General features: G+C 40.3%; 1 protein-coding gene across 2 annotated transcripts in view; it reads right to left on the bottom strand.

The window, feature by feature from the left end:
• Positions 1-1511: 1511 nt before the first annotated feature.
• Positions 1512-15028, bottom strand: part of BCL2 (BCL2 apoptosis regulator) — a 97264-nt gene continuing 83747 nt past the window's right edge. For both annotated transcript variants that reach the window (XM_018076891.2, XM_018076892.2), the window contains one exon: positions 1512-6199. In XM_018076891.2, the coding sequence (XP_017932380.1) occupies positions 6065-6199 (135 nt within the window). In that variant the 3' untranslated portion in view covers positions 1512-6064. The remainder of the gene's footprint in view (positions 6200-15028) is intronic.

Below are 15028 nucleotides of genomic sequence, written 5' to 3' on the forward strand. Positions count from 1 at the left end.
CCATTCCTACTGGAATAAATTTCACTCTTTACCACTTGTAGACTCCCATTAAATATTTAATAAGTGAGGAGGATAAAAGCAGGAGCTATAGGTGCTTCAGGACGGAGAAGTTGCTGCCACAGAGGAATGACAGCACACTGCTAAGTTGTGCAGCTTCAGTGGAGACTTACAGTGTTTGAAACCCCTTGGGAATGTTTTGAGAAGAGAGCTTTCTGGTTTTGGCCCAGAAAAACTTCTTTTAAGGATGCTTTTACCTAATTTTCAGCTAGCCAACCCCCACCTTAGTTATAAGATAATTTTGTCTTTACCCAGACCTCTTCTGTTCTACCCATCTGTTCACTGTGCTTGGTCCCAGTGCTAAGGTAAGCATTTAATCATGTCTACTAGCCTGTTAGCTTTTTAGAAAGCTTTTCTGACTGGGCAGAAAGAGGAGAATCACAGAACTAATTACCTGTTTCTGCTGAACTCCCTAAGGAAACTTAATCCCATCTTCCTTTGTTAGGTTTTAGGTAGGAAGAAAGGCAATGGTGGGGCTGCTTTCCCCCAAATCCTTGTCTTCTTTTTTCAGTCTCACAAAATAATGGGACAGGGAAATGGTGGTACTTGCAGTACTGCAAAGTGGTTTATCTTCTGCCTTGCAAAGGATTTAGTAACCTTGCTCTCTGCTGGACAGTTAAATCCCAGCATCCAGAGTCTACGTGTTGTATTCTGTTGCTTCTTCTTTCTGTTTCAGGCTGACTTCCTCTACCTTCGCTGTCTTCACGGACACAGACAGAGGGTTAGATGTTTTGCACACGTGCCTGAATTGTCCTTGAAGGGCATTAAGCTAGTAATTTCAGGCACTCAGAAAAGGTGCATCCAAGACAGCAGAGTGCACACATTTTCCTACAAAACCCACTGAAGAAGATGCGTAAATTCTTAGGGCAGTTAAATAGTCCTTACCTGAGTGCATTTAGCTATGTTCTACCTGAATTAAAGCCACAGAAGAGGCAACTGATGTGACTTAAGGGCCAGTTACCATGAACCGTGAAGAAGCATGTGGTGGGGGAAACAGTTTTCCCCCTAATACCTAAACACTTCCTGAAAACCAATCATAATTGTAGGAAACCTTCAGCAGTAACAAAAATACTTGTTTTCTCCTGTTTAAACTTGCTAATGTGCATTTCCAGCTCCTGTCTACCAGAATGAAAAGGAGTTTTAGCAAATGAATAGAAAAGCCTTGCTGCACTTTCCACAAGACATCAAATGTACAGGAGAGCAAAACGGTGACACTGTGCTTGGGTCCCAAAGTGCAGGGTACACCTGTGGACTGTACAGCTAATCAAAGCTGGGCTATTGCACCTTGTTGCACAGAGCTCTTTGAAGAAAGCTGGTGAGTACTGGCCACTACTGAGCAGAATACGTGAACTGAACGATCAGGAGGGAAATGTTACGTTTCATTTATAGGATTACAGTCAAATGCTTGAGTATTTTTTTAATCAACAAATCCTAAACAATGCAAATGCAAAACAAGTATCTCACAGTGTGCTTTTATTATATTTCACAATATAAACTAGACAGACATAGAAAGTTTAATGGCAGCATGTTCTGATAACATTTGAAAGACAAAGAACAACATAATCATATTGAATGATGATAAACTGACAAACTACATTACCATACATACATCTCCAAAGATACTGGATAAACAATATCTGCTTATGTACATTTATGCTGGTGATAATTAAAATTCAAATATGCAGAAAAAAAAGAAAAAATACGCTATTTAAATTATAAAAATATACAGTTTTTGTGTGGAACTCTTAATGCTGTACTACTTTTTGAAGATAATTTCGTTGTGTCATGAAGCTGCATTAACTTAGTATAGAAGTGTGATTTAAACCAAATACAGATTAAATTAGCTCTTTTGTCTTCCTTGTATTTAGCTTTGTTGGAAAGAGAGATAGGAATGAAAAACAAAGCTAGGCTTTTGCAATGGGAAATAATTTTTATATTCATAAATTAAAAGATGTATAAATTTTCATATAGTACTGAGCCTTAAACTCATTATACAAATGAATCATTTTCCTAGTTTATTCAGAGATAGAGACAGGAAAAATAAGAAAGGCTTTAAACATGCTACTTTACTATACTTTTAATCAATAGGACCTCTAAGTTTGTGGAGTGCAGGTGCACAGCTAAGCAGTGTCGTGCCTCAGGGTCAAAGCATGCAGTCCAGACTCACTGCCTCAGCTGGGGAGACTGTGTGCATGCAAGGATTGGGGGTACTGGATCTGTGTTCTTTGAACTGCATCACCTTCATGTTGCCTTTGCACATTAGGTTTCAGACATTTCTTCATAATTGTTCCTTATTAGTGCAAACCTACTCAGGCTACATAATCCCCAATCACAACAGCAGATTGATGAACTTTTATAGACTGGATAATTTTATAATAATTTACAAATAATTTTGTAACTGAAAATTTTTAGTAATTGTAGCCACGTAGTGCACACATTTGTAGCTGCTTTTAGTCAAAAGTAATTTTCAGACCGTCTTGGGTGAACTCCTGCAACACATGAAACTAAAGATTTTCTTACATAACAATGACATTCGCCATATCTTCCAGCCCCCTTCCTTATCTGTATATTCTCTGTTACCTCGACAGCCCCATTAGTCCTTTGGTGGATCCAGTGCTTGTTCCATGAAGAAATGTACTCTGTGTCAACTCTGGTTTAAGAATGCTTTGCTACCAGAATTTTTTTTCTTGTTTTTCCATCTTTCCCTAAGTTACTGATCTACAACAGATCTTAGATGATCTCATAGATTATTCTTTTCAGAAGCAAAATATTTTTCTTCATTACTTTCTTAATAAATGGAGTGAAAAAGAATTAAGGACACATAAGCTGAATATAGAAAAATCAAGTATTTCTCCTCAATGCCTAGAGATTTGCTGATTTGCAAAAGACTGCCTTCAGCATTAACAAAGTTCTGCAGAGAAGTGTGGGGTCTCTGTAAGCTTTTTCTCTGCCCTTATATCATCCTTTTTCAACGGAAAGGATAAAAGATAAACAAATGCCAGGTAGAATCATGTTTAACCAAGAAGGTTTTTCAGTGATCTGTTTCCCTCCACTTCTTGACTTTTACAATTTGGATATGCCAGGAGTGGTCAGCTATCTGTGCATACATAGTGGCAGAGGATGGGTTTTCACTGAAGCGTAGTCTTTGAGTGTGGAGGTCTATAAGGCATTTTGTGGGGAAAAAAATCTTACATGAGAGTGTAATGAAGAGTAGGAAAGACAAGAATGATTGCAAAAGAAATGCAAGAGTGAAAGGAGAGGATTTTATTTAAGAAGTTCAAGCTTTTATATACATTCAATGTTTCTAATATGTTTCTTAATAAATGTATTATCAACTATCATTATACCTAATGCAGCCACAATACTGTACTATTCTGCAGTCAGGATGGGAAAACTCCATTGGCTCTTTAATAAAATAAAATCATCAACAGTCATCATGACTCTTCTTTTTGCCAGGTATTAACTGATACACTGGGAAGTCCAGTGAGTAGACACAACAGAACACAAAATCCTCAGTACTTATTTAAATGTGTATCATGTGTCATCTTCATATTATTTCTAAAGCAGCTTTAAAAAAACTTTAGCCATTGGAAGGTATTAAAAACTAAAACCCATTCAAATTATCCTGGCAGTATAGCAGCACTGGAATTGATACTTTTACTACTTTTGACAATGTAAACCTTTAATAAAATAAACAATATTGAAACAATTTGAGGTCTAATAGTTAATAAACTTTAATGGGCAGATGGGCACAAATTGAAACAAAGACTAGATTGTGAAATGAAACATTAGCTTGATACCAGCCAATTCCAGTTGTGCAATTGGCTGCAGACAAATTCAGCTTGGAAGCTGAAAGAAAAAACAAAGCCCACACTCAATTCACAATATTCAGTTCCTCTGATTTCAAATATTTTTCATACAAATCATATATGAGCATCCCCACTTCTGACAGAAGCACTCTGAAAGCATTGCAGGTACTTTTTGATTGATGGTGGAATTTTTCCTTTTTCTTTAATCAAGCATAGTTCACATTTTTGCGTTCTTAAAAATATTTCCTTTCTAAGTTTCTATAAAATTAAGTAATTTCAAATTTGAAATGTAAGCTTGCTCCATCTTATCTTTGCTCATACAAAGTGTAGGTGCCATGACTAAATAGCAGTAAAAATGCTGAGATGTACAACTTTTAAAAAAAACAACCAAACATAAAAGCAGCTTTGAAGACTCAACATCAACTACAGCCTTAACATTGAACATATTACATTCCCGAGTTACAGGAGATATTTTGCATATAATGCCACAAAGTTATTCAACTGAAATCTTGAGGTTGGAGCTACAGTTTATTCACTGTATGTTTTTCACCTTTTGAGCACTTATGTACTGTATGGTACATTTTATCGAGAGCTTTGCAATCTTTCCTTTTCTATCTGGATGTTCATTTACCCAAAAATCCCAGATTTCAAAAGTTTCATAGAAAAAATAGAAGCGCAGGACTTAAAACATTTGAAGCTGGACATTTCCATGCTTCAGAACAGCCCCTGGGACACGCTTCAGAGTCTTCAGTTTCTAGGGGACTCCTGGCCCCCTTCGAGCTCACAGAAAGCCCTGCTTTAAAAGGCATTGACACATCTGGTTTCAGAACACAGGTCTGTTTATAAAACTGTATTATGTACTCTGCATTAATTTTACTTGCGTTGCATTTTGTAACATGAGCAGATGACTTCACACCTCCCACTCCCCCTTTTCCTTCACCCTATTTTCACTTGAGATGACAGTAGGCACCTGCCTGATTGAGGTGTCAGAGAGTCTCTGTCCAGAAAGAGGATTTTGAGCTTCTTCATTATCTTTTCTTCTGCAGACAGTCTTAGGAAATAATTGGCATGAAATAATTTTTAGGGTGAGGGGTGGGATGATAAATCTCACTTTCTTTTCCTGTTATGAAAACGAACTTGATTTTGGTGTCCAGTTTGATAAACAAGGATAGTCAGAGCTAATCTGTAACTTAGCTGAGGTCTGCTTCTTGCCAAATAAAATTAAGATCTTTTTCAACTTTCAGGGATTTAGAGACCATATCTAATTGGTTTCAAACCCCTGGAGGAACTCTGTAAGTAAGCAGGATTAGTTGCAGATATGAGCCCACTAAAGTGGGACACAGGTCAGGTCTTCAGACTGTAGCTCTGCTCTGTTGAAGCAGGCACTTAAGGTCTCCTGATGTTTCTGTGTCAGTAGCCATGAAAAACATTTTACTGCTGAGAAAATCATTGGAACAGCAATTTCCTGCGAGCCCCAAAGATTTAACTTCACACTTATTAAAAAAAAGGTTGACGTGTATTGTGTGGGTATTGTGATTATGATGGGATGGCACAACTGGTAACTGGAAAACACCTGTTTAAAAGGCATAGACAATCATATTTCCAACTGTTGTCCTGTAGCGATAGCCGAGTGGTCCTTCAAGAAGTCTCCATCTTGACTCCACATATGTACCATGTTGAATTGTTTACTACATCAGTTCTTGCCAGCAGGACAGGGTGAGAACTTTGTTCATGCTGACCTTGTCCTTCAGATCCCTCCCGGAAAATGCAAGGAGAATCAACACAATTTCGCAGGCTTTAGCAACTCAAGTAACTGCCCTCGTAAGTGTAAGCAGGTAGGTCTTTGTCAGTATATTTGCTCTTCAGAGATAAAATAATCCAGCCAGTGGCATTAATTAAAAAAAAAACAACCAAACCTAAAATACTCTGGGGCTCATTAAAATTAAGAATAACAATACGATGCGATGACAGATACAACTTGCTGAGGTTCTGAAAATAGCAGGTAAAAATGTAAATATCTTTTAATAAATAATTTTCCGGCAATGTAAAAATAAATGATATTTCCTTTGGCAGTAATAGCTGATTTAATCTTTCGCTGGGAAGTTGCTTTGCTCATAAAATATCATTGTGCTAGAGAAAAAAAAATATTATTTTGTTGTTTTGAAAGACTTTTGTAATCCACAATAAACTGGGTGACTCTACTTATGTCCGAGATAAGCGCCAAGAGTGATGCAAGCTCCCACCAGAACCAGACTCAGGATAGTCTTCAGAGAGATCCAGGAGAAATCGAACAAAGGCCTCATACTGTTGCCATACAACTCCACAAAGGCATCCTAAAAAGGAAAGTAATCAGAAAGTGAATATCAGAATTGCAGTAACTTTTTTTTGGGGGGTGGGGGAAGCAACTTGTTCACCCTCCATGGTCATCCAACAATCCTGCTGGCATAAGAAGACCACACAAACCTATTAAAATAGTGATTCGTGAGCTCTGTTTTTTGTGCAGTGCTTAGCGAAAAGTTCTCCTGCCTATTTCTTTACAAATATTGCTGTAATTACTTACAGCCATGACTACTGCTTTAGGCATGCCCAGTCTAACAGAAAATACAGGAGCAGCATTTTAAAATACAAGTTACCACTATTTTGGGTCCTGAATGTTGTCTATACAAACATATATGAAGGAGGTAAATGGACTTTCATTCTCCAAATCTTTCATTTCCACTGGACTTGGGCACCTATACTGCTGGTCAGCTTCACTGAAAATAAGGCAGTATTTGTTTGATTCCCTTGGTATGGTTCAGAGACTATGTGAAGCAGCCACAGATTTTTCTTCCATATGAACTGAAGCTGTTAAAGTTGTGTTACACCTATGATGGTCTTTCACAACTGTCACCAAGGGTGATGCTGTGGTCCTGGGCTCCAGGAAGATCTGGTGCACGTAGGCACCAAATGGAAGGGCTGTTTAAGCAGCAAAGATAAAGTTTTTGTGACTCATAAATACAATGGGATTTGACTGGGCCAGTAATTGGACTGGTGATATTCTGCACGTAATGCCTTTCTTTCAGGCTGCAATTCCTAACAAGCATGAAGCTTCAGAGCATTCCTGAGAGACAGATAAATCATACTGTATGGCATGAAAGCAGTAAATAGCTGAGCTGAATGACTTTAAAAATGTGACAAACCTGATAGCATCATTTATGGCAACTCTTTTACTGTGCACTCAACTAAGGTCTGCTCCGAAACTACTGAGATAAACCCATGAAACAGCTATCTAACATGGGCGTTTCTGTCTCTACTTTTATTACTCTAGAGTTCCCATTTTTGGTGGAAGTTAACATTCTCTAACAGTGTTACAGCGTGTTTAACTGTTTTGCCACGTTACTATGCTAGGAGATAACCTGCCTTCTAAAAATGCATATATGTTATGGTTTACAGCAGAAGTTGAGGAGAGAAAGGTCTCCATTATTAATGTAAACCTTCCATCCAAGTTAATTTTCTGCAAATTATGTAGTTAAATTAGCTTCCTTCATTAACTATCTCTAGTTATTGTCAGAGTAAGAGTGTTTGTGGTTCCACCACAAGAGGGCATGTAAGGTTTTTTAATATTTTGACTTCTATTCACTAGACACTGAGCGGGATTCGAATAAATAGTTGATATTTACTTCCAAAATATGTTATTACATTAAGTAATGTTGGTGAATGTTGTACATTAGAGTGGATGTAAATAGGTAAGATTTGGTAACAGAACAGCCATAGGCTTTGGCCAACAGAGCGACATGAAAACACGTCTGCCTCTTGCTATTTCTCAATGCTTGTTCCTCTAGGCAACGATCTTGCAACTTGGGTTTCCAAAGGTATATTCTTAAGTGAAAGCAGCTTAACCTTTTGCAGGGAGGATGGAATGTTTTAATGCAAACTCTTCATTCCAGAGGGAAATTGGCAAGTTTTGCTTAACTGCCTGTTTTTTGACACAGACATTTGCAAACTCTGGCCTTAATATTCTGCTGTGCTGTTGCTGAGCTGAAAAAGCACACTCAGTTTGCTGTGCAGCTCTTTGGAAAGCTGCTTTTATTTCTCCTTAAGGCTATGAAGTAACACAATATCCTAAAATGTTACAGACTGGGCTAAATCCTGTTGTCGCCAGTAGAGACTCACTGACTTCCACAGGAGCCTTGTCTATACAGGGAGTTCAAGATCAGGCCTTATAAAAATACAAGGGTAAAGTTCAACACTTGGTGATATTATTATGGGTGAAACAGGGAGGAAATGAAAAAAAACGAAAAAAACCCTCATGGAAATGCAAGTCCTGAGAAAAGATTTTAACGTTAAGGTTTTTGTGGTCTCTGCCTGTGGGGAAGGTCTCACTTCTGTATATTCATGACAGTCGATGCATACACAGTATCAATATCGAAATGAGCATAATTTGTGCCTCTCTTCAATCCCAGTTTGGGAACATTCCTCCCAGTTTTAATGTGCAACCATTTCCAATGTTTCAGTAAAGCTCCTGGTATCGGGTATGAAGATAGATGGTAACAAGTAAAACTTGGATACAAGGCAAAAGTATGGCATAACCTATGGCTCAAAAATGTGCAGCATGCAGTACTTTTTTGTCCGAGATTATTATAACAATAACACAAACCCAACCTAATGGTGTCTGCACTATATATTACAAGTAGCTCTTTATGATCGTTCCCCCTCTCCTTCTCAAACATCCTGATTAGGCCTATTTCCGAAGCTTGTTTGAACAGCCTGTCACTATTTGTTTAAGTTTCAAACCTGTTTTAAATAAACACATGTCCATTTTATGTACTAAAACAAGGGAGGTGGGGGAAGGGACTTATGACCCATTGCTGAAAACTATTTTAGCACAAAGAGAACCCTAAACAGAATCTTAACTTTCTCATAAGGTTTGTCTCCTGTAAACCCGTGTATCTGTCACTGGATTTTTGTCACCTAAACTGCTCTGTTTAAAAGAAGAGAATCTCTGCTAAAATAAATAAGATTAGGAAAATTGTTTGAAACACTTAATGTCCTTGGAAAAGCACTCTTTATAATGAAAGCAAGGGTCCCCTTGGCAAATAGACTGAGGCAAGTTCTGGCTTGGTCAACCTTTCTGGAAGTTTTACACAATTGGAAAGAAAATCATTGCAGGCCTTGCTTTTAAGACCTTCAAAATTTAATAGGAAGTTATATCCTGGATGTAAAATTATATCAAGGCAGTTAAAAATTATATGGAAAAGAACTCTTCATTCAGCTCTGTAAGTTTTGAAAGTCATTTCTTAAGAAGCTTTCATTAAGTCAAATCAGTCTGTTGCTGATTTACTGTGCAACTTCACATTGACTGTTTCTGTGAAGTGAGAAAGGTGGTGGTGGGTAAGGGAAAGATGTTCTGCCTAAGCTCCTCTTAGGCATGAGAGCACCTGAGATGCCTGCTTCAACCTACCAGGGCTTGATTGGCAGGCCAGGAAGATTGCCCCAAGAGCACCCCTTGCCTGCTGGACTATACACAGGGAGGACAGAGCATGTCCCTGGCTGAAGTTCCTGGCATTTGCAGGGAGTCCAGGACAGAAGTGTAGTTTGTCACCCTGGGAGGATTAGGAGGCGTAATAGTGCACTGAGTCAGGGCAGTCTCAAAACAAAGAGATCACACTATCCCATTCTTCCGCTGGCCCAAATTCGGCAGCTCTGATCCAAGAAACAAATGTCATCTTTAATTACACGGGCATTCTTTGCTTGCAGAATGAGTAGAGTCCGTTCAGCCTCGGTCCTTTTACAGCTCAGCCTTCACTCCGGCCTGAGAGGCAAAGCACAGCTTCTCAGCTGCAGAAAACGACATACTGCCCAAAGGCTGAGCGACGGCTCCTTACTGAAAATGCAGAGGGAGAAGGCAGTTTCTGCCTAGCATTTCTGACCAAGGGGGCGGTGGGGAGAGCAAACATGAGGAAGTAAAGGCTTCCTTTTTCTACCTGAATCAAACAGCTGGTGAGGAAGTGACTTTATTTCCCTCGTTATCATTGGGCTGGCAGGATATCCTCTTGAGCCACATTGTATTGAATGAAGAGCCTGTCAGACTTCCATTTTACTGAACGGGAATTGCCTTGTGGCTATTTTACGCTGCCCTCTCTGTGACTCCAAAACAAACAAACAAACACACACTAGCTCTGGCTTTTGAAGAAACTTGCACAGGTCTGAACAAGGTAGCTTTGCAACACAGCACGGGGCAGGAGAGGGAATGGCATATGCTTCGATGCCAAGGTTTAGCAGCTAGATGACTTTTCCCTCACCCCTGCCTCCAAATGAATGACATAAATTCTCATAAAAGCTTTCATTCCTGTATGGTAACTCATTTCAGAAAGAGTTTGGGGAGGGAGGGGGTGGACAGAGCTGGTTAAATCGTCCCATGTTTTCTATGCAGTGAAACCTCATTAAAATGTCATCTTGAAGCTAACAAGAAAAGTTCTTGGAACACAAATAATAGACAAATGTGTAGCTGTTCTTTTCCCAAAGAGTTTATGGGTCTTTTATGCAAGCCTATGTGGTGAGTACATGCAAATAAGGACAGCTCAGACTTTGGCTGTGTTGTGCCAAGGTGTGGCGTTTCACAAGGTCAGTATCTTTAGAGATGCCGATATCTTTTTACACCTGGGAGTGCCGACATGCTGGTAGTCCTGCCAGGTGCACATTATCAAATTATAATGGTAAGGAAAAGAAGGTGTCACCACACAAGCCCTGCTGATCATGGAAAAAGAACCTGCCAGGTGTGTGGCTTTGGCACGTGAACCCCTGAACAAATTCCCACCTGGCTTTTTTTCTTTCTCCCCTTCACCTTTGCCTGTGGTAGAAAGGGGTCTATTTTGGGGACATGGTTTAGTGATGAACATGGCGGTGGTAGGTTAGTGGTTGGACTAGATGATGTTAGAGGTCTTCTCCAATCTTCTATGATTCCATGATTCTATTTTGAATCCCCTGTTTCCACAATGCCTGACATAGTCATAGGTCTGCAGCTGATGTGTTAATTGCTGGCTGCATACCCTTTTGTTTCTCCAATGGTCCCTGAGGTTTCTGACTTTGGACAAAACCGGTTTCATCACAGTAGTCTTACCTAACTTCTTTGTTCCTTGTCCTTGCTATCTATTTGTATAAATTCTTGCATCGGTGAGCCTGTGATCTTGGGGATGCATCTTCCATGTCCTAGTCTTGCCAGGCACTCACTGTAAGGTTGTGTGAATTGAAATCGGTGGAAATATTATTTGCATAAGACTGGCTAAATGTGGCACTCAGATGGAAACATCTAAGTAGCAAGGACTAATTGTGGTTAGGTTTTCTTATGAAAAGTGATGCATATGCTTAGAAATATATAAATGTGAGTGGTTATAGTAAAGGAGATAATTAGTCCTCCTGTCAGTGCTCATAGAGAGAGACCCTGCTGGAAGGCAGATTTCCTCCAGACCCCTGAGAGATGAAGAATAAACCTAGGCTTTTAGGAATGGTCAAGCTACCTCTAAACACAGGATTTGTAAGGAGCTGAACATTCAGCTTGGATAGAAACCCATCCCGTATTCAGACTAGGCCACATTCTTGTTAAACCAAGTCAGCATGAGAAATCAGTAATTTAGTCTTGGCGTCTCTACTTAATTCAGTTAGACGTGGCTCTGCAATATGCAAAAGCCCAGACCTAGTGCAGGCTGCATCATTCTCCTATTCCTGGAAAGGCCCACACTATAAAATGAGGTATTTCTGGCATCAGCATAACAGCTGTAATGTCACTACAGCAGCTAGCTGGTGGTATTTAATGGGTGCCACTTCTGAGGGAGCGCTATTAGCAATTATGAGTAAAAGAGGGTGAGAAGGCCTTCTGGACAAAATACTCTATGTTCAACGACATGGTCAGAGCTGCTCTACTTGATCCTTCACAATTTTCTTTTCAGATCTTTTGTAGGTTAATAATCCTATTCAAATATTCTGCTGTTTTATTTAGTTTTATTTTCTGCTTAGGTAGAGTGCTAGAAACTGCGTGCGACTCGTACCCAGAAAACAAATGTGTCCCTGCATGTGAATCTCAGTTGCACTCCGACCTGTTCAGTTTTAGGTCACATTCTTCTCCAATTTATCAAACCTGTTCTAGAGAGTTTATATTCACATACAACAGTAAATTTAGCAATCTACTCAATTGTGGATTTGTGAATCACTTTGAAGGAGAGAGCAAATGTCACAGAGCTGCTGGGGAGACTCACCTCATCCCACAACATCAGTCTTACGCCTGCTTCCTCTGAAAAGAGGCCAGATGTATTAGGACCCCTGACAAATCTTCAGAATGACTTTAAAATAAAAATGACAAAATGGGCTTGAATGACAACGTAGGCCTGTTTTTCTCTAAATCTTGCTTAAATTCTCTGTCTTGCTTGTAACTAGTTTTCAATATGAGTGCTCTTACACTGCAAATAGCCTACCTAATTTAAAAGCCCAACTCTGAAGATTTGTCTGCAGCAGGTGCTGCATTGACAGCAGAGGGACACATGAACACATCCCCTGCTATGTTCCCAGCCTGCTCCAGCTGCCTGTGCTGCTCCTGGGCTGCCGCAGAAGAGTTAAATCATGTAACCGCCTGGGAAATGGGAAACGAAAGTAGCTGCTTGTAGAAGTGCTCGAAGTGCTGTGGTACAGTGCTTGTCATCATCACGGCCATGGAGGTTTCATTTAACAAGCGCATCCAGCGGTGCCGGGCTCAAGGCGCAGGTATGAGCAGAGGCAGAGAGGGGAGAGCAAGGCAGCGAGGCTGTCAGCCTGGTGAGGGACCCGGTTCGGGGGGGCCTTGGCCAGAAAAGGCCAAGTGCACATCTGAACCAGATGGGTGACATCGAACCGGTCCGAGCAGGTTGCCCCATCGACCACACTACGAGGGACCAGTCACACATTTCTCTGCTGTTTGTTTTAACATCCCTCAGGGACACACTCCATCCCGTGTTTGTTGTTTCAACACTCAGTTCTGATCCAAACTCCTTGGCTTGACTAACTCACACTCAGCGTTGAGTAAGAGTAGCACAGAGCTGGAGTGGTGGCCTGGGCGTTCCTTGGCGCTCCATGGTGCTCCAGCAGCAACAGGCCATGTGAAACCATCAGCACCTTCTGCAGAAGTGCCACCTGTTCCTCATGTGACTTCAAGCAGGCACTTGGTTTTTTTCTAAATCTTGTGACAAGCAACTGATTTACAGGGCTAGTGAGACAACACAGCTACCACTACGATAAAGTAACCTCACAATAAATCTACAATTTAATGAATAAGTGCAAAAAAAGGCCTATGCTGTAGATTTCAATGGGCAGTTACATTTCTACCACCAGCCACCTGGAAAATATGAATATGCCCATGTGTTTTCTTTGGCAGCCTATACCTCATTAGCAGCTCAGACCATTTCTGCTCACCTGTAAAAGCCTTATTTGAGACAGAGAAGAGGCAGCATGTTTTGGTCATTGCTGTCTCTTGTCATTTCCTAAGCTAGCCCTCCCACCAGGAACCATGGGGGAGGTAGACAGGACTTGGCAGTCATGCAGTCTGGTGGAATGAGCTGCAAGTGCTCCCTTTCCAGCATGGTGCATGTGAGAATGGAGGCCTTTTGGTGGCTTACTCCATGTTCCCATCATTTCACATCTAAGCGATAATGGGAAATTAAAATAAGGGGAAGTTCCAGGTTTGCATCTGCTCAGAAGAGACTAGTTTTGGTTGGGTGTCTCTCGTCCTCCTTCTTGTCCTTTCTGTCTTATTCACCATTTATGCAAAAGCACAAGACCTGGGAGACAAATGGAGGGTGAAGGAGAAAGGAAATGAATTAATAGAGCCTGTGTAGTCTGAGGCAATAGGAATTTAGACAAAATGAACTGTCTAAATAGGGCAGGTGAAAACCATCTGTTGTCAAAAGAGCTGAACCTTTCTTTTAAGCCAAGACAGCTTTACTCATTGCCTTGCCTTATGGAGGGGGGGGGCGGATCATAGCTTAGGGTTGGCTGGTAAATCTTCAATTTTTGGGTTCATCCAGAAAGTGCTTTGGCAAATGTTATCAGGCAAGACCTAACAGGGACCATATGAAAAAACAAGGAACAGTAAGAGAGTAAGAATACAATTCACAAAGAGACTAAAATAAAGGACTTTGTTTTGTTATTCAAAACAGCTCAAATTCATTTGCATATGCAGTTGTAACTCATTAGCTATGACCATTAGATTTATTCAAATGCCACCCCGCAAAACCAAAATATGAACCCCTAATAAAAGGCAAACTACCTCTGCCCATCCACCTCCCAAACCAACACCAAAACAAACAACAGGCATCCTACAGGAGAACTGGGATTTTGTCCCACCCAAAACCAAGTACCACTGGGATGTGGGAAAGTGACACACCTCCTACCTATATATATTTTAATTCTTCTATAACAAGAAATAATGTCCTAATGATACAAGGAAGGGAACAAATTCTCTGTGTTTCCTTTTAGCAGGAAGCTTTAAAACTGAAAAATGTTAGACACTAGTAGCAGGAGAAAAAGAGTTATTCTGCACTTCAGGGGCTTTGCTGGTGTCACTGTTCTGGCCATATTCCTGAATGGAAACATTGCTTATACCAGCTGTAGGAGTCTGCCAGCATGGTTGAACTACCTCCCAAACAACGTGAGTTATACTGGCAAAAGGACTCCTCTCTAGTGTAAGTCTACATAATGGGGAAGGGAATGAGGCCAAAATAGTTATCTTCATAGCCTAGGGATGTGATTTTTTCCCCATGAGATAGTTATGCTGGCCAGACTTTGTCATGTAGACCCTAGGAGCTTTTATTTGCAAAATAAGACTGTAATTTATTTTAACCAGATGTTCAGCACTGATCTGTGCCTGTGCATTCACAGCACTCTCCAAGTAGTTTTTACTGTGAAAGACATATACCTTGGACACTGGTAAGATTTTAAAAATATAATGCTGAAACTTTAGGGCTGTGGTGGACTTGTCTTTCCCTTTGGTGGTAATGAGTAGCTCCCATAAAGTAAGCCAGTGTTCTGGGTATTGAGTTTTGTTCCTATCAGTCAGATCCCCTACAGGTCCTGTAAGGCAAAAGTCTCAGCTCTCCTAGGAATCAGAAATTCACATCAATTGTTAGAGCAAGTCATGCAGTTCCTTACAACCTAATGGT

Source organism: Manacus vitellinus, unplaced genomic scaffold (genome assembly GCF_001715985.3).
Source record: "Manacus vitellinus isolate BGI_N305 unplaced genomic scaffold, ASM171598v3 scaffold_33_pilon, whole genome shotgun sequence".
Classification (NCBI taxonomy): domain Eukaryota; kingdom Metazoa; phylum Chordata; class Aves; order Passeriformes; family Pipridae; genus Manacus; species Manacus vitellinus.